General features: G+C 33.0%; 2 protein-coding genes across 2 annotated transcripts in view; both read right to left on the bottom strand.

Moving 5' to 3' along the window:
- Positions 1-4,630: 4,630 nt before the first annotated feature.
- LOC148622383 (max dimerization protein 1-like) lies at positions 4,631-10,577 on the bottom strand. Its single transcript, XM_088572256.1, has 6 exons — positions 10,390-10,577; positions 10,192-10,279; positions 8,627-8,656; positions 8,210-8,324; positions 7,131-7,308; positions 4,631-6,838 (listed from the first exon to the last, which is right to left on the bottom strand). The coding sequence occupies exons 1-6, from the start codon at positions 10,445-10,447 to the stop codon at positions 6,702-6,704; spliced, it is 606 nt and encodes a 201-aa protein (XP_088428382.1). The 5' UTR covers positions 10,448-10,577; the 3' UTR covers positions 4,631-6,701.
- A 10,228-nt stretch (positions 10,578-20,805) lies between these two features.
- The window catches only part of LOC148622382 (protein mono-ADP-ribosyltransferase PARP6-like), a 44,941-nt gene continuing 44,230 nt past the window's right edge, over positions 20,806-21,516 (bottom strand). The window contains exon 23 of the mRNA XM_088572253.1: positions 20,806-21,224. The gene's annotated coding sequence lies outside the window, so the exon portion shown is untranslated. The remainder of the gene's footprint in view (positions 21,225-21,516) is intronic.

The raw sequence follows: 21,516 nt of genomic DNA, 5'->3' as shown, positions 1-21,516 counted from the left end.
AAATAACCATTTTATGATCCCTTTATTAACTGATGACTTAAAATAACAGGAGTTATCTGTACAAACCTTTAAATACAGCTCAGTATGACATATTTCCTAGTGAAGACTGTAACACTCCAGATCTCTTGATGCATTTATTCACCCCAATTGTTCTTTTCTATATAGATCTATATTAATATACCAAGTTTGCTGATACCTTCTCAAATTAGGTTTTTAATGCATTCTTTAGCTTTACCCACGAAAACATTTTATTTATACAGGGTCAGAATTAATACAGGACATGTGCCCTGTATTAAATTAATACAGGGCAATTGCCCTGTATAAATTATGGTTGCTAAAACCTCCTGTTGTATTAAAGGGGCAATTTACATTGTATTTTAAGTCATCAGTTAATAAAATAGAATATGTATCATACATGAATTTTTCGAATACCTGACTTAGTGAGGATCAAAATAGCGTAACATTAATGGCTTTAATGTCATATAAGATTTTTTTTTTCAGCAAATTCAATTTTTATGTTTCATTTCAATTTGGGTTCTTCAGTTATCTTCATTTTTAATCATTATTACTTATATTAACATTTATATAATTATTATTGTTATTATTGGTTTGTTTCATTTGTTCGTTTCGATTTGTTATACTCTTTTGTTTATCTTCTGTCTATTGTTTTTATCGTTATTGTTATTCATAATATTTTTGTGTTGTTGTTGTTTTTTTTTTCAATTTTCTCATTACGATTTTTTTTAGGTCTGCGTTATTTTTTAACTAGTGTATTGGGAAACCATATCTCATTTAGCACAATCGAAGTCAAATTTTATTACTTAGCAAATGAAAACAGCTTCAACAGTTATAACCTTGGTATTGTGTGTATTTCTTCTGTTTCACGCGCCCCGCGCAGGTCCGGGTGTTAAAAGAATAAGCCTGCAGCAGCGCTAAGCTTGTCGTAAAAGGCGATTAAACAGTGCTCAGAACCTTAGCCGGTTCTGCCCACAAAGCAAATGGGTTGTGTGCCCCCAGGTGGTGGAATTGGGTACCCCTGGTGTGTTACATGCTGGGGTTGTCAGGCTATAATACGGAAAATCCGACCGCAAACCATAGTGGTGCAACGTGTTGGGAAATATGCCACGTTCCTCGCACGTTAAAAAACCCTACTGTGGTATTCTCCCGGAGTAGGAACCATAGGGCTCCGCCACAGGAGGTTAAATTGCCCGACCCTACCCACCTCTTCCTATTTACAGTGGCAATCAAAATTTGTCGACCCCATTATCCTTGTGTCCCATCTCTTTTTCATTTCATCATCATTTCATGTTCATTTTGTCATCCATTTCATGTCCATCGTCTGAATATAGCTGAAATATTGCTGCTCGGACGTTAAACCCCAACAATCAAACAATCAATCAATCTGTTTCACGCAATCAAAATGTATCATGAATATGGACAGGAAAGGATATACCATTGGGTTATAAGACATAATCTAGTTTCGACCTATTTTAGTCCTATGAGTGTGCACTTTCGGTATGTTAATCATTACGTGTATCATAGAAAGGGAAATAATGAAATATTAAGGAAATTTCACACAATAAAATCATAATGAAAAAGCTGTTTTTGTTATCAATTTACTTAAACCACTACCGTAGTACGTTATAAATAGACCGTATTGTATTGTATCAGTTTGATATGCCAAATACATCTCATTTCGCTTTAAAATCACTAGCTTTGACATTAAAATTCGGTTTAAAATCCCAGGTCGTTTGTTTACCACACGGTTACGTGTAATTATACATGGCCGACGTCAGAATGGTTCAGTGTCCCTGAGTGTAATGATTTTTATCTACGTTGTGTTACATGTAGTACTTCATGTATATCGGATGACTGTTGTAAACAAATTAGGAAATTATGTAACGACCATTGGGGAATGTCTAGATTGATATATATTTTTAGTGCATACATGTATTTTATGTGACATGGTGAAGTCCCATTTACCAGGTTGTTCTGTTAACACCTGCAATTAAGATATTGGACCTACATGTATGACCATATTATTAAGAAAGCACTCGTATATATACGAATATTTTGCAGATTTTTTTATTCATTTCTTCTAGCTATTTCATTTAAACTCGTAATATTTTGCAGATTTTTTTTTATTCATTTCTTCTAGCTATTTCATTTAAACTCGTAATATGGTGTAAAAAACATTGTTTTTCGAAGACAACTGCGATTTGTTTGATCATTTCTTCAATAACTGACTACGCAACTCAATACTAGATTTGATACCAACTACACAAAAAAAGAGAGTAAACAGCCCTTGAAGTGGCCAATTGTTTACAGGAAAGAAAAATGCATTGTTGCTTTAAGTTGCTAACCTAAAGTGAAGTGAAATGCACTTGAACTATAAGTGCATCTATATTTAATGCATGACCATTACGTGTTCACATAAACATATACCAAATGACCATAACACTGGAATGCGATCAATCATGTTTACTACAGGGACATTGGTCACCTATTTCCCTATCTTTAAATGTTGTCGCAAGTTAACCACGTAATGAGGAGGCCATATAAGTACATGGAGGGGTCATTATGTTGACTATAGGGGTATCAGTAAAGGGCATAAAAGAGGTTCTACAAACGTTCATTGTAAACGATGACATGAAAAGCTGTACTTTATTTGACCAATCAGTTGGATAGTACTATCCCATTTCCTCATCTGAAGAGACAGATGGAACTGATTAGGGTTGTTTCCCGTTATAATGTCTTCCCTCTGATCAGTGGCTGTACGACAATCATTCAAATAAACATACGTAGGTAATTCCTCGAAACGATTCAATATGATATGTGTGGTTTATAGGTCACTTTGTCTAATGTTTCAAGAATTTTAAATGTAAAGAATTGACTTGGATTTATAAATAGAGGAAAAGGTTTTATCTATTAATATAAGCAAACTTCCCTTTTCTGAAAACTTGAGCGATTTAAATTATCATATTACTGTACAGATTTTACACACACAATAAAAGAATTATTCCGCCAAAACCTTAGTTGCAAAATCTTTACCGACACCAGTAAAGACATCAGAAAAGACATATACTAGTATGTTATAATCATTATCAACTTGATGCCTAAAGGTCAAAAAGGTTATATATCTGAAATGTTCATCAGTTCAAATAGCTTATACGCCAAGTCTCACGTACCGGACATTCACCCGATTCATCTACACTTTTAATATACGGTGGATAGAAAAGATTATCAGTTACAATCATTTTATTTAATACGAAATCATCAATATATAATTTCCAACAGATATTCGAATGAATTAACAGCGTAAGCGGGATAAAAGAAAACACGTTTTCCACTTGGCTAAGTTTCTCTCATTAATTCCGGAATTAATAGGCATTCTCCTATTGACAACACATGTAATTATTGATTCATGTTGCTATTACGATAGAGGTTTTAGATCGTCCATTCATAGAAAAAGGTCGATATTCGACAGTATTGCCCATAGGTTGCCTCTTTAATCTTCGGTCATTGACCAATTGGAAAGTAATGGCTAGAAGAAGTATTAAGATCTTATAGGGTTAAATCAAAATAGGTTAATGTATGCTCAAGTTGAGTAGGTTCGGGGAAGGTTTCGATTTTGCCACAAATAAAAAATCCAATATATCTACTGACGAACTGATTGACCGATTGTTGCTTTAAGAGGTTAATTAATTGAAAGGCGCTTTGTAGATCGGTGTAGTTGTTTATCAATCGTAGGTCTTGTTATGGTTTCTTAAACCTATCAACATTTATTCTAGATAATAAACAGGTTTTTAGACTAATTTTCAGTCCCCGGAGAGAATGGATGACTCATGTTCACTCAGCAACAGTTTTGTTTGTATGATAGTGTTTACTAATGGGACCAAATAACCAATAAAATACGAGTAACAGTTAGAAAAACAGCACATTATGGAATAAGCTTGAATATCAAACAAATGGTCGTCACAAAAAGGCTGAAGGCTACTATCAATCTTCCGGAAATAATTTGTTGTTGGCCCATCAATGATAATAAAGCGCTGTTTTAGTCAGCAGTAATTGCGAAAAGCAACATATTGAAATTAACTCTGCAGTTATTCGTTTGAAGTTGCACAATATTATATTGTTATAATTCAAGGAAATTTTAACTTTTCATGCTTTCGGACAAGTATTGAACATTGTATGAACTATTGACAAACAGAACAAGAACAAAATGGGGAACTTTCAACACAATGAAATGGAGCAAACTCCAGTCTGAGAAGTTAATTGTGTTTCTCATTTATTGATTAACTAACTGGATATCATTGGGCGTTACCTCTTAGCTCCTTTATTTTATACATGTTTGAATATATTTTCCACCAAAATTCAAAAGGTGCTTTGAGCAGGGGCCAATATGGGTTTCAGGTTAAGGGTGGCATATATAGAAGTAAAGGCATATTGATGCGAGGCAAGAAACATCTTTAGGGAAGTGGGACTAGAATTTGTGAGAAATAAAATTAATTCATAACTTTTTAGGGCGTATACCTGGCAAATGACTCTCCATGGACCAATGCCTGTCATGAATGTATATCTAATAAATATTATTACTTGTCTTTGAGATAATCATACTACAACAAACAAGTTTTTATAAATAAAAATTTAATAGACTTTGAATTCTCTGATGCGAGAAAATAAAACAAATGATGACACTGCCATTTATACCAACATAACACTTATTCTAGTCTAACACATGCACATTTATATAAGTACAATTCATACAGTATCTTTATGTATTACAAACAATCATTAATGTTACAGATGGGGACTTGATTCATTTGATTTCAGTTCAGGTCCAGTAACCTGGCAAATAAAATACATGCAACCCACAGGCAAATAATTTTCATACTTCAAATAAAAACCAATTCCTTTTTGCAACAAGCAATCATCTCAGTTTAGCATGTAATGATTTCAGCTGATATTATGCATATATCTAAGATATCAATTAGCACTTGTGAATTTTTTAACTTAGTTAACAATTACACTGGCATTTTGGCTTACTTCATGAACATGTGAACATAATTTAAACATGTACTCACTCAATTAACACATATATTGTTTTGATTGTTCATTGGAGTAGGAAATAATGCTGCAACAGATTCTTCATACCAGATTTATCTTCATTTAATGTTGCACCAGGAGGGATAATCATAAGAGGGAACTAAATTTCAGACTACCAATCATATATTGCCAACAAATAATTTTAATGAAAACAAACATGTCATCTTTGGTTTGAAAATTCAACAAGATTCATTGTGATTTTGCTGACATATTCACCAAACAAATGCACTGTTTTAGCATTAACCATTAAAATACTCTTCTATTATTCTGCTTCGTATTTCGGTAAATAAAAAATAGAATAACATATCACCGGGAGCATTGAGAGCTACCCTTAAAAATATTGAACTATCAAGCAGTATGGAAGATTGCTCTTATTTGCCGTCGGAATGCCTTATTTCACAAATAAAACAAATTAACATGTGAGAAATCTACTATATACAAAGCACTTCAGATTTTGCATTATCTAGTTGTGGAGCATGAGATATACAAGGTTAAGTAGAAGAGATATCACAGCATTTAGCTTAATTTTTGTACTTAAAAAAGCCCAGAAAACAATTTGTTCAAGTAGTCTGAAGCATTAGACAATTATATTTTACTCAGATTGCACCAAATTAATTTTTTACACTGAGGAGTCCTGGAATTAATAGGTGAAAGGATTCTTCAAGAAGAGAGTTTCTTCTCAGCCATTAAAAACTTTGTCACTTAAATTAGAAACACATTTTTTCTCTGATTTAAAAGCAACCTACTGCTTCCAAAACACCTATTACATTTCTTACTCTTGCATAAAACTTTCACCTTTTATAAGAATAAATGCGCACAAAGGGTAAGTTTATGTGCTTTAACTAAATGGGATAGATAATCCATTCTGTAAATAATTAATTTGATGCGATGTAATGCTTCAGATATTGCTTAAAAATTTCAACAAATAAAAACAGACAATTAATTTAGTAGTAAAAACAATAAATTAAGATAATATATTTACAGGAGTCACAGATACTGTATAGAATTGTCATCAAATTGCTGCCTTACACCAAACCCCTTTATGGTCATTAGTGCTACCAAATCAAAAAGAAGGTGGGTGTATAAGGGTCATAAAACAAGTATACTGGTTGCTGGGGTAGTATACTATTGCACCACATTATTTGTATGTTTGTCCGCCTCATTTCAAAAATAGATTCAAGAGAGGCAGAACATGAGATCAATTGGCGTGACCCATTATACTTAAAGGACAAAATATGACCAAGAGAAATACCAAAACCCCAAAAAAAATATAACATCATCCAAGCACTTTCTCTTCCTTGCTGATAGTTATAGTGTATAATAATATTCATGTATTAGTGTAAAGGCAAGAGTAACATCATAAGCATTTTCTGATACTTCTCTTGGTCATAATAGAAATCATATCTTCCAATCTCTCTGGTCATCACAATTACAACATCAAAATATTTAACAAAAATATGATTTACATGTACACATACTTCTTACAATCAATAAATAATAAAAATCTAACTGTTCCTGTTCTAACAGATCTGGTAATATCAACATTCACATTCAGTCATACGATGTCCTGCTGAGTCAGCAGGGTATGGTCACCCTCACAGGCAATCGAAGGAGGATGATTTCAAAACTAAATGTTTAGCGGCCCCAGAAAAGCCGTCGCTGCCACTTTCAATGCTACTGTGGTCATCAGTATCACTTTGACCACTGTTATAACCTAAAATGTCGATTTCATCTGGAAAAAAAAACATGTTAAGAACACGTTGACTTTTAAAATTTGAAAAGTAACTGTAATCAAGGACAGTGACTTATCTAAATGTCACATTTCTCTCATTACTAAAGGTCATGCATCAATTTAGGGTGTACCAAATAGTTTCAAGAGTCAAGTGCTGGCTGAATGTTAAGTTCTCACTTTTTATTATGAGGTTATTTACCTACTTGACTTCTTTACTAACAATCAAATATGAGACTTTTTCTATGAATTTTAATTTTTCGAAAGTATTTTCTCATCCTAGCTAAACATTTACCTGACTCAGAATTAGAAGAGGTAGAACTTGTCGCTGTGCTGCATTCACTGATACTCCGTTCCTGTCTTACACGATACTGGCCTTCCATTAAACTTTCTAACCGACGCTGTAAATACCTCTGTTCCCTTTTTAGTTGATCTTTTGTCTGATTATACTTTTTCTCTTTATCTTCTAATGTCTATAAAAAGATCAGATGAATTACCAAATTTTTTTTCAATAGAATCATCAGTCGTACATGTAATATAGAAAATTTTTTTTCAAATGTCAATATGACACTAATAAACTATTTGTAAAAGGCAACATTACACTCAAGTATTTATAATATCACATAGGAAAGGTGAAATCAATAATATTTACAATATCTGACATTCATGAGTGAAACTTACTGGTAGTTGTATGTCATAATAGTAGACCATGTGATTACAATTTGCTTCAGGGCATATGTGTTTTACTATGTTGCAATGGGTGGTCAGGTTATAAGGTGTCTGTTAATTTCATCTTCAATGTATTAAATCATTGAACTTTCACCCACAAAACATTTAAGTGAAAAGTGCAGTATTCTGATTGACATGATGAATCAATAGAATTTGAAGTGTGTTCTCTTAAAGTAGCAACTTAAAACCATAAGTAAAGTACTAATTGGCTCTACAGCCTAAGGGTTGTCATACTCAAAACCTCAGATGGTACATTTATGTACTAGACTCGTATAAAATTTGCTTTTAACTGCTAGTATAATGATCCACTAACATCTAATGATGTATTATCATACTTTTGCATACAGAGTACCTCATATTCATAAGAGAACAAATAACAAGGCCTTGAGAGTTAATGGTTTTTAAACCAATGGAAATGAAATCTTAGATATGAACAGCCAAGTAACTTCAAAAATTTCAACAAAAAAAAATAAAAAAATTTTAGTTTATATAACTTGGCTTTATTTTCAATTTTCAATCTCCCTGTAAGTTTAGACAATGAACCTTAACAAAGAACGTCATATTTATCAACATTTATTGTTTTCATCTTAGCATTCTTAATTACAGTGTGTAAATAGATTGTGAATGATTTAATCAATTAATTACCCTTATAAAACCTTTGGCATTTGTTAGAAGTCCTAATGTAGTATGTCGTGTGTTCTCACTCCCAACTGGAACCAACTCTTTTAACTTTTCAAGTGAAGAACGTAAATGAGCTCGCCTGCAATAAATAAAGACATATAATCCTTTTTCAAGCAGAAAAAAATCATATATCATAATTTCACATAGAATTTTTCTTTTGTACTCATACCTGTGAGAAAGAAGTTTAAACCCACCATTTCTTTTAATTCTAAACAAAACATCTGATTATGACAATTAAAATTACATTGTTATAACTAAACTCTGACCTCATCTCTTGCTTGGCCTAAATTTTTGTGGCTTGAATTATTTCCCTTTGCCAGCATAAACAGGTAAACATAGTAACTAGGTCATGACCAATCAATCTATAGATAGTAAACATACCTATTTTTCTCTAGTTCATTGTGTGTAGATCTGAAATGAAACGATTCAAAATTAAGTGATTCAGGATGTTTTTCTTTGTAGAGGAAGAAAATAAAGTGAACATTTTAATGTTATAATTCATTCTAATGCATGATTTCCATAAAAATAATTATAGTCACGAATGACAATTAACTGCTTGATATACAAAAAGGACACAGTGCTACATTTTGTATACACTCAACTCAATTTTTTTCCACTTTATGTTAAAAAGAATGCAACTACCATCGCAGAAGAAACCTTCCAATACTTAAAATTAACTGTACAAATAGGCAAGTTAGCAATTTTTCTAACATACATAAAAATTCAACTCATGTCAACCTTTTACTTTTTAGCTTTGAATTCAAGTTCAAAACTGTGTCACTACAGAACCATGGTTATATGTACGGAAGTTTTGATCATTTACACCTGTACCACATTTTGTACATGCTTGATATGTTATAACAAGTGTTAGAGAAAGGACCAAAGCATAGAAAAATTCAGAAGTGATTTTTTTTGTGAGAAAGACCTCACCAACATTTTGTATTTTATTACAGAACATGAATACCATGAATACTGTTTTATTTTATGTAAACATTGTAAAGTATATGGTTCAACTGCAAGACACACTTCAAATCATATGCCTTCGACACCTAAATGGTGTATTATCACAGCATATATCAATTGTTCTATGTAATTATGATTATACATTATCAAAAACTGGTTTTCTATAGTAAATATAGTCTGATTTAAAGCACAATAGATTTAATGATCCAGTCCACTGATTGACAGGTCATTATTATTTCCACGTGGATCTCAGTAGTAAAGGAAAAAGCTAGTGCTTTACACACAAGCCTAGTCTCATATCTGTTTAAACTGAAGCTACTACAGAAGAAACCACTCTTTAAAAATTATTTGATGGTACCAAGTCCATTGTACATGTTGTATCTCACCATTGTACCACCATAATTGAAGTAATTCTCAATGACAATGCAACAAGAAGGTGAAAACTAAACTTGAAAAAAAAAACATTTCAAATCCTCAGAACCCATCTGACATTATTTGGAACAATTCCAATTTTTTTATCAAAAAAATTTAAAAATTCAATAAAGCCCGGAGTTATAGCAACGATATATATAAGTTTTTGCATTAGTAAGCAGTTAATGAAATCCAAATAGTAGCTCTAAGTTCATTGTACATCACATAAGTAACAGAACAAAATCATTTATTTATTTACATTCTCAGCTGCTGTTTTTGTAAACATTTGATAATTGATCCAAAATGGCGGTTCAATCATTTGGGTCATCTTGCTCCAGTATTTTTTTTTAGCGAAAAGCATCCATGTTTATATCAACCTGCACTTTTTAAAGTTATCTTATTGATAAGCAGACTTTCTTCAACTTCCATTTTTGAAAAAAATCCATACTTCATTGAAATTTAGTCCCTCCTTTCTGTTTTGTTTTTGGCGAAAATGAAAGCGATCATCAGCTGATTCAAACATGGCTGCCATGTATTGACACGTGAAATTGACACTTGCTGACAAAACCTACCTATTACCCTGAGATTTCTTTGGTTTGTTTTTCTTTTTATTCACATATTCAGGCATAGGTGCTGTGGATGCATAGCCATGCTCTGCCTCTAAAATTGCAAATGAAAGCATTTAGATCAAATTGATACCTGTAGTCAGCAATTTCTGTCAACAAACACTCAAATGTCCGTTAAATATCCGAAATAAAACTATAATATACCTCTTTCACGCCTTTCTAAATATTCTGCAGCTTGTAGCAATGTTGTGATGTTAAACATATTATCAATTTCAAGCTGCTTTCTCAAAATAAGATCACTATAGCATTAGATATGTTGTGATCCCTGGCTGTATTATTTCCTTCTGTCAAAGTTACACGTTGAGGCAAGCGATGTTTGTTTACTTCGAAGGCTCAACTGCGACTACTTCTGATTGGTTAATAAGCCAACGTTGACCTTTTTATCTAGCCAATAAAATGTATCAATACATAGCATGAAAACTTTTCATGACACGCCCCTAACAAATTGGCTCCAAAATTAAACAGGTGTCTCTAATTTGTTCTATTTTTCTGGCAAAACAGATTTGAGAGCAATGCCATAAACTAAAGCGCGCGTGATCTTGTCTGCATCATTTACTTCATGTACAGTATGTACCAGTATCATTTTTGAATTGAGGAAGTTTCTACAGTAAACTTTTATGAAGTTAATGCAGTTTGGACATCCATATTCTGTCTGTACTTACATAGTAACACAATGGAGACTACCCTACAATCACCGCACGGTTTCTTTTCAAGAAAATATACGTATAACAAACAAACGAAGTACTGAGTAACACCAAATGTACCCACAAAGTGAAAATACTAATTACTGTATGACTTCGTTCCGTTTGAAATTTCGGAAGGAGACGATGAAAACAATTATGAAATGCAGCATGTTTTCCTTGGTCTATACCATAGGAATGTAATTAAAGTAATATTACAGGTCTATACTTAGACTTTACCGATAAGCAAAAAAAAAAAAATACTCCTAGGTAAGATTCACTTTTTCTCTCACCATGTAGAAATTAATATAGATACTTTATTCTCTCTTGTGTCGCTGATGTCTATACTAAATCATATAACTAAGGCCGTGACATGTCATTGATCATGAGTAACTCCTATATAGTCTATACTTCTTCCATTTATAAGGCATCCTATTTAAATTACTGAAAATGTACAATATGTCCCTGCACATTCTGCGATAACGTGAGCATGCCTAAAAGGGATTTTATTTGATTTAAAGGGGATAGGTATGGTGTGTTTGTCAAAAAGACAACAACCCCACCGGGATGGAAATGTGTCTTGAAGGAAGGACACTCCCTTTTTATTACTATTTTTGTACGAAAAATTATGACTGCATATATATTTGTTTGTTTGTTGGGGTTTAACGTCCGAGCAGCAATATTTCAGCTATATTCAGACGATGAACATGAAATTGATGATAAAATGAACATGAAATGATGAAATGAAAAAGGGATGGGACACAAGGATAATGGGGTCGACAAATTTTGATTGCCACTGGAAATAGGGAGAGGTGGGCAGGGTCGGGCAATTTAGCCTCCTGTGGCGGAGCCATATGGTTCCTACTCCGGGAGAATACCACAGTAGGGTTCTTTCACGTGCGAGGAACGTGGCATCTTTCCCAACACGTTGCACCACTATGGTTTGCGGTCAGGTTTTCCGTATTATAGCCTGACAGCATATATAAATATGGAGACAATTAAGCTTACGAGGTGCCTGGAACCGTGTAACTGCTCTGATCCTAATTTTAAGGTAAATTGAAAGAAATTATTGCATCATGCATGTACAAAAAGCAATTCATTCATAAATAACATAATAGTTAAAAAAATCACGAATATATGATGCAATAAAGCGGAAATGACGGCTACTAGCAAGGATGTCCGGATTTTAATGTTAAGATCAAAACAGAAAAATCGTAAGCATTAATTCGTATTATAAATCCGGTTTTTCTCTACGGAAAGACCAGTACGTAACGGGTTTTAACCTTTCACCATAAGATCAAAAGCGGAAGAACGACCACTGACAGTTACATGTATATGGTCATATGCACACCCATCTGCTGTTAAGAGCAAACATCAGCGCCTGTCGTATAAAGTATTGATTAATCAAAACAGAAACTTAATTATAATACTGACGAGATTTAATACAAAGGGGACAGGTGCCAGATAAAATGGGTTTCAAATAAGCCCCATAAACTACAGTTGGTAAGCGCGTGGTATCATTTGAACCTATTGAAATCATTTGCATTCGTAACGGGAACATTATAGAGTGCTTATTCAGCAAAACGGTCTGGATTGCCTTTGGCGGGTTTAGAATTAAGATATTTGAATAAGATCGCTAACATCTGTCCATTCAAAAATAACTATTTCTTTCTTCTAACACAGTTTTCCAGAAAGTGACCACTTTTTATGCGACATAATATTTTACAACATACGCAGAATCACACAGATTTTACTTCGGTAACATAATATGGAAACATTTTACGCATTTGTAAGCCAGGGTTGTATATAGCGGTTGCGGTAATTTTTCGATTGCTGACCATATACACATATACACACAAAAATAAGTTATTTTCATAAATTTTCAAATTCATAAGCCCCCCCAACCACTATGCTTCAGGTCCCTTTTTACCCAATCACAGAAACCATTGCGGTTCTTATTCAACTACTTTTTTAAATTGAAGTTGAATATAATTTTAACCAGACGACGCGTTACACCCTCAAGGATTCAATCTAAAACTAAAATGTACTATTTAACAATCAAGGTGAACATGCTACCCCGTCATGTGATTAATAATTAGGAATATTAATACATATTTCGGGAACCTTATGTAATGTAGTTTAAATATAAAACCGGAGTATAGATAACGATGACTGAAAATAACTCCACGCAATTCAGTGTAGTATGGCATATGTAATCTTTTCACCTGAAGTACATTAATCAAAGTGACAAAGCAGTTAACGTCGGGCACTGAGATGGTGGTTAGAGTTTGATTATGCACGTCGATAAATCGCCGATCAGTCATGAATCCTCAAATTATTATACACATAACTCAATGACCAGGAATGGGTCCAGAAAAATATGATAAAAAGCTTCGAGGAGCGCAGCTTGATACGCCAGCAAGAGTTCGAACCTGAACAGATGGGAGAAATTTGGACACACATTTCAAGCTTATTACAACTCTTAATTTTGATTGAGTAAAATATTGGAATCAGGAAATTTTTATTAGAATGGAAGTGGTAAAAAAACTAATAAAAAAATTGTAATAAGTCTTACAAATGATTATAAATATGGAGAGAAAAACAGACGGATGGACTTTAGGATGGGCAATGTGATTTCTATAAATTTGATTTTTTGTTTATGTGGGTGGGTATGAAAAATAAAAAATAGACAGCTTTAATCAAAGAGAATAATGTCCATGGAAGCGTTTTTTTAGGCCATAGTCCGAAAACAGGAAATGCCCTATTATGTATGGATAAAGTCCCATAACTCAAAGAAGTATCATCCAAAATATATCTTAAGGGAGCTTAAATTAATAGAATGAAATAATTCACCAAAGTTCCTGAAAATTGCTATATAGTCAAGAAGCATTTTCAATTTATTTTGAAAACTAGTATGGAAACCACTTTTATGAACAAAGTCACGTAACTTGATAACAGAAAATCAGAAATTTATAACAATTGAAAAGGAAGGTCACAAAAATAGAAATAAACTACTTCCAAAGTTTACCGAGAATGCGTGCAACCACTACTGGTTAGTTCAAAAACTGCATGAGAAATTCCCCCTTTTTATGAAATATGTCTCTTAACTCTAAATCATAAAATCAGTATTTACTAAGAAAAAAAAGGAAGAATCGCACACCTGTTTAATAAGCTACATTCAATTTCTTGTAATAGCGGTCACGTTTTTCCTTAGATAAAAATTCCCAACGGTCATTTTGTGCAGGATACCATGAGAAACTATTATATATCAACTTTCACTGAATTCTATACAGTAGTTCCCTGAGGAGAAGATTTTTGAAAGTAGTAACATCAAAAACAGCAAAATAAAAAAAAAAAAAAGAAACGCCCCAAAGGAGCAATAATTCCGACATGGGTGAACAGATTTTCAAAAATTTGACCACAGATAGATCTCATCATGTTGAACACTTTTCCCATTGTAAAAAAATTATCGGTTTAACCTAACGGTTTTGGAGATATATGCATGCGAAAAACTGCTGTCTGACCCTTTGCTCTTTTTTTGATAAAAGCGGCCATGTATTTCAATGGTTCAAAAAATCGAACTGTTAACTTTGTACAGGATATCCCAGGAACAATTATGCTAAGTTTCATCCAAATCCATTCAGTATAGTTTCAGAGATGTTTAAAAAATTGTTAATGACGACGACGACGGACGCCAAGTGATGACAATAGCTCACATGGCCTATGGCCGGGTAAACTAATTAAAAGGGACCTAAAATCAATATAAATAAACAGTTTGTGACATTCCTGCAAGAGTTTAACACAGAAAATCACCCAATTGTTGTAAGAACACAGTCCCATAAATCAAAGAAACTCAAAATTGAACTACGCATTGCCCTTAACGGAACTAATACCCATTGCAGCCTGTTTAATCCTGTATATATGGGGACCAATGCGGACATAGAATTCAAGTTGGAAACAATTTTCATGGCGGATAAACTGCAAACTTTTGATACACAATTTGCTGCCGTTTCTAAAAAAAAAAAACAATCAGTACTATTTTTTGTTGACAGCGCACTAACAGAATATGACTTATTCCTGGCAATATGCACATCTCCATATTGTAATCTACCGCAACATTGAGTTTCATAACAACTCTGCAAGTCGTTAATGAGGAGTTGTAGACAACGCATCTGACCAAGTTTTGGCTGAAAAATGCCTAAGTTCCAACAGCCTTCATTTCTAAATTTTTTGGCCAAACATAAATTCCTGACAATATATGCACATCTTCATATGATAATCTAACACTCCAATTAGTTTCATAACAATTCTGGAAGTCGATCAGGAGTTGACAAAGCATGAGACCAAGTATTGCTGAAAATGCTTAAGTTCAGCAGCCTTGTACAAACAAAAATTCCTGACAGTATTTATATAACCATGTGGTTATAAGCTGCTTAGAAATATTTTGGACTTACGGACAGGGTGAAACCTAAACTTCGTTTGCGAGCGTATAAAAAGATGAAATTTATAAAAATCGAAAGTGCACTCATATCCATAAAGCACAGCAATTCACCAAAATTCTCAAAAATTGATGGCAGCATTTTTCGGTTGACGACGGACACCTTGCATACCTTATTCTTATTTCAATACTCTGAGGTAACTAATTTAACATAGATATATTGTACCAGTCGAATTTCTAAACGTGGAAATACAATGCACACGCAATTGAACATATACATACACACCTCTTGACGTTAATGTTGGTTAACATTGAAGTTGACCGAAAAATGCACGCCCTATGTCCCTGATGAATTAGCCATTATCAATAATATTTAGGTCATGATTTATAAATAGCAGATGTAAACGCCATCGTTTATTTGAAATTCAGGAGAAATGGTTTTACGCTTGTATAGCGTTGCCGGGCTAGTAAGGCCACAGACTCGAGACGAGACTTTTTTAAACTAGTGTTCTGCTGTGGAGTTTATATAATGTGAAAAAAAATCATCCATCTTGCTCCTGAGGAATTTGAATTTCGTAAAATGTTGAGGTCAATTAGGGTTCAGTTGAGTAAAAAGGGTCATCCGAGGACAACGAACGATCAATGTCAGCTGCTATATACATGACGTACATGTATATCTTTCAATTATTCAACGGTTATAAAATCAATACACGAGTTAACCACCTAGCTTTAAATACACAAAATAATACACAATATATGAACAAGAACCTTAACTGTAGACTGTGTAAAGTTTTTAGTGTCCAGTAGTTTTCTAAGGGATGCAAAACTATAATAACATGAAATGACATAGATAATGGCCATCTGCCTTAGCTAATTTTCATGATAAATAATTATCTACTTCCCTATGATATCTGGTCATGGTGGGCTTCTAATCAAAAGTGATGATGGCAGCATATAAAAAAGACAAAAACAGTGTAAATATGTAATGCTGAGATAGTGACATGAGGATAAACGTTAAATGGAAAATGTCTCAAACATTTGGTGGGGGGGGGGGGAGTTCAATTTATTTTGCTCAACCTTTTGATTTTCTTTTTTATAAAAAGCATGTCCATGAAACTGCCTACTGATCAACTTTCATCTTTGCACAATATATATTTAATGCACCATTTAGGTGATTAACCTATAAAAAGACCTCAGTAAACTGACATCATCAACCCTATAAATTCATTTTTAAAATATAGCCTTCAAAAATAGCAAACACAATATAATTTAATATTTTATTAAAGAAATGCAATGTAAAACAGAAAGAAAGATAACACAATAATTTAACAATTGAAATCATAGTACCCAGTTCTATAAAAAAAAAAAAAACTTAAAATGTGCCACAGTATAAAAAAAGTCTGACAATCTCTGTAACTATAAATATGTGATCACCTTAAAGGTTAGGTAAGGTACATCCTACTAGAAACAAACTTATGGATAAATTTGGTCTGAAAGATTTTAATGTCCTTAACAGAAGGTTGTAAATGATTGCAACAGTACCCTTAATGTTACAGTAACAAATATATATATACAACAAAATGTGCATCTTATATTGAGAGCTAATGTACCTACATGTAACAATCAAGGACCAAATTTATTACAGTGTTGAGCAATTTCAAAATTCAATCTAAGAATCAGATGATTGCAGATATTATAATTCTCCTGAGATGCTCATAATGTGTTATATAAACAATGTATGTTAAATGTTTAGGGGGAGGGGTATGTGTTAATAGAAAAATAACCCACAGAAAGGCAATGGATTTTCCATGTATTTCCTTATAATTATATCCTTCAAGATGGACATTGATTGGCAATGTAATCATACAACACAAAATTTTGCATAACATAACTGTTGGATACTGATGTGTTGTGAACATTTAATGAGTGCTCTAATATTACATGTTTAGGTAGGTTTTTCATCTATGGTATAGCCAGTATATTAATCACAGGCCAATTACTTACCCCTGGGGAAATATTCAGTTTTATAACTTAATTACATATACACTTATACTAAACTATATTGGGAAGAAAATTGAATCTCATATTTAATATTCACAAATTAATTATAAGAAATATTCTCTTGGAAATGTAATTATTATTTGGTGTGTATATAAGTGCTGTAAAGGTGTTTGTTTATATATCAGCAATATTTCAGCTATATTCAGGGGATGAACATGAAGTGGATGATAAAACGAACATGAAATAATGATGAAATGAAAAATGGGATACAAGGATAATCGGGTAAAGAAATTTTGATTGCCACTGGAAATGGGGAGAGGTGGGTAGGGTCGGGCAATTTAGCCTCCTGTGGCGGAGCCCTATTTTTCCTACTCTGGGAGAATACCACAGTAGGGTTCTTTAACGTACGAGGAACGTGGCATCTTTCCCAACACAGTGCATCACTATGGTTTGCGATCAGGTTTTCGGTATTATAGCCTGACAACCCCAGCATGTAACACACCAGGGGTACCCCATTCCACCACCTGGGGCACACAACCCAGTTGCTCTGTAGGCAGAGCACCCTAGCCTCTGGCTAGGGTTCTGAGCACTATATAGTCGCCTTTTACGACAAGCTTAGCACTGCTGCAGGCATATTCTTTTGACATCCAGACCTGCACAGGGTCTGTAAAGGTGTATGAAATACCAAAACAATTAATGTTGATCATACCAAATAAACAGAAAACTCGTCTATGGGTCATTTTGCTAATTCATATAGAAGTATAATGTATTTTCAATTAGTCAAAAGGGTCTGATATGATGTAAAAACAGTATCTTCAAATTATTTCTAAAGATTTTTTTTAATGAAACTATATATGGTGCTATCATTCTAAAAAGACTCTTTCAAGGGGAGACAACTGATAGTAACATAAAAAAAATGTGAAGTGACACCTAATTTTCTTTTAGAATATAAAAGAATTAAGAAAGTTATCCTTCTAACATTTTTTTTCTACATCATGAAAGAAGGAAATTTCTAAACATAATCTATACAAAAACCTGCAAAGAATCTCCAACATTTAGGCTCAATTATCTTTAAAATCTAGTTTTTTTAAATTAAGTTTCTAAAATACCTGCATCAAATGCATCTTTGAAACATTCAGGAATATCTATAAATGAAAAATATTAAGCATGATCTACATTAATAAAAGTGCACAGAAATATGGATAGTAAAATTCAGAAAAAAACAGCTTTATGTGACTACAAATGTCAAATGACAAGCTCCCAGGAGCCTGAATCACTCACCTGGTTCATTTTCTACCTTTCAAAGGCAATGATAGTAAGGAGTCACCCCACAACTTTGATGGAATGAAAACTTTTGTAGGCTTCATCATAAGGATCATTTCATCAATTGAAAGTTTTTTTTATATCTATTATAGTTTTAAAGATATTGGCTAAAACTGCCAAAAATGTCATTTTCAGCTTTCAAGGAAAATAACAAGATGTCCTACAACTTTGACCCAATATAGACTTTTGTAGACCTAATTATAAGGAACATCCATCAATTGAAAGGTTTTTTCTATTAATTATAATTTTCAAGATATGGGCTAATAAAAATGCTTGTTTCTGATTCCTTAATGGCCCCTGATTCTTACTTGGCTCAAATAAAAACCTCAAAATCAATCCCAGCCTTCCTTTGTGGTATGGTACCTTGTAATACAATTTCAAAGTGATCCATTCACTAATAGTCAAGTTAATGACTGAACATCAGGAAAATCTTATCCCCCTTTTGGATCCAAATTCCATAAGCCCCAAAATCAATATCAACCCTCCTTTTGTGGTTTGGAACCTTGTTATAAAATTTTATAAAGATCAACCAACTAATATGTAATTTATCATTTATGAAAACCAAGTGTATACAGACGATGACCATACCATTATACAACTGCATTTTTTTGTGCTGGTATAAAAAACTGCAAACAACACAACAAGGAGTTGTCCTACTACTTTGACCTGATGGATACTGAATTACAGCTCTCCAAGCTGGAGAAGGAAGGTCACATTTATTTTCAAATATTGCTTATCTTGCTTATAGATTTTGAGTTGTATGCAAAAATTGGTAACTTGACCCCTGTGTTCTAAAATAGCAACAGTGTCAATGTCTTAAGTTTGACCTATATAATCCACACAACTTAAAGTAAATTCCCTAAGGATTCTGATGACCATGTTGGGTAATAATCCATTGAGTGGTTTTAGAGAAGATTTTTACACAAAAGTTAACAACAGACGACGAACACCAAGTGATGACAAAAGCTCACATGGACAAGGTGAGCCAATAAATGGAAGCCAAGTATAAAAGTTTCATCAACTCTCAAATTGGATTGTGATTAACCATTTGACACAGCATAGGTTTCCGTCCCAAATACTTCAATGTGATAATAGTCCTTAACTAGCTAGTACATATATCATTCTTCAATCAAAGTTTTGAAGATAAACATGTAATCTGAAAATCAGTAAAATTAGTAGAATATAACCCTAAAGAACAATAACTCTTAAATCAGTGAAGGAAAATAATCAAGAAGTATGACACCTTGTGGTAGAGCAGATCCTTATACAACTTTTATTGTGGTTATATAAAAATAAGATCTTTTTACATTCCTCTTTTTATGATTGCAAAGTTGATGGTACTAATGGTATAAGCTCACTTGAACAGATCTGTTAATACTACTTGATGACAATCCATATTTTTCACTGTATTCTATGGAAATGATCTATAAAATCCTGCATTTTCTGAAATTTGAACAAGGTACAATGGAGATATTCACAATCTGTAGAGCGTAATTTGCAGTCAAAATTCGTAGAAAATACGGAAAATCTGTTTAAGTAAACACCTCTGCTTGATCATTTAGTTCATTTGAAGTAATTTTTATCTATGGCAAAGCTAAATTTAAAGTCATTCTGCTGGGAAGTAGCAAAATAATTACCATTTTTTTTGTTGTGGACAAGTCTATGGACCAAGTGATTAGGGGTATGAAATCAATGATGGAGTCAGAGGTACCATCGTCATCTTTACTGCAAGTCATCATTGTTTGTCATTTCATTGATTGATTGTCTATCCATCCTTAACAAACTTAATAATGTTAGATTACTGTTAATGTGTGTCAGCTATTGTAATTTAGTTTTTTACACCTAAATTATGCCATTTTGATTGATGTGATATCAAAGAAACTATACAAGTTTTACTGAGATAATTAATACATATGAAACCTGTCACTTTTTTGTTATAAAATAACATCACAATTATTTCTACATTAAAAAGGACTGATAGCCAGTGTCCATATCCATGTACAGGGTTTGTTACATAGCTAACTCGAGAAATTTTAAACTGATATGCATCACAGGTCCAACAAAATGCAGAAAATAATAACTTGCCTGTCCTCATTTAAATTCACTCAACAAAAACAATTAGATTTAAATATTTGTATCTCAAATTTCAATGTGAAAGAATTACATCCACACTATTATGGTTTTGTGAAACTACAAATTTCAGCTTTAACACTAACTCATCATAATTGTTAATGATACAAGATAAAGTAGTTATCACAGTTTACATGGTATGTCCACAATACCTATGTCATCATCATACTCTTCATGAACAGGTTGTTTGTTTGACAGTATAAATCTCTTTACATACTTCCACTCATCACAGGCAAGCAGTAGTACACAAATAAAGCCTTCAATGATTAACAGGTTAATCCTAGTTACTTCTCTAAAACATCTCTATTAGTTCTTGTTCCATCCATTTAAGTTTATAAATAGCTCTCATATGATCCATTCTGACATCTCTGAATATTGTTCACTTGCTTAACAGTTTCACAATCCTCCTGCAAAGAGAAATCTTTTTTTAATCAAAAGTATAGAAATATTAAACTTGCTGTTGTGATTATGATTCACTGAAAAACAACAACCTGTTCACCCTAATCAGCACTAAAATACATCACACATAGTACTGACATAATTACATAGGACTGCTGTTGACAGATTATACGTTTCTGCAGTAGTGTGTACTACAGTTACTTGGAAAATTAAATACATAAAGACTATCTTGACAGTTATATAAAATGCTTCACAGGGTGTAGCTTGAAATGACCACCGAGGTCAAAACCTGACCAGTTG

This window comes from Perna viridis, chromosome 3, assembly GCF_037379345.1.
Source record: "Perna viridis isolate PV_CMFRI_1.1 ecotype Kerala chromosome 3, ASM3737934v1, whole genome shotgun sequence".
Lineage (NCBI taxonomy): Eukaryota > Metazoa > Mollusca > Bivalvia > Mytilida > Mytilidae > Perna > Perna viridis.
This window is presented reverse-complemented; position numbering and strand designations above follow the sequence as displayed.

Bases quoted from the DNA above. Each gene is read 5' to 3' on its own strand.
- LOC148622383 (XM_088572256.1), bottom strand. From the start codon at position 10,447: ATGTTTAACATCACAACATTGCTACAAGCTGCAGAATATTTAGAAAGG. The intron at 8,325-8,626 runs GTATGTTTACTA...TATTTATTGCAG, and splicing joins AATGAACTAGAGAAAAATAG to GCGAGCTCATTTACGTTCTT. The intron at 6,839-7,130 runs GTAAATGTTTAG...TTTTTTTTCCAG, and splicing joins CTCTTCTAATTCTGAGTCAG to ATGAAATCGACATTTTAGGT.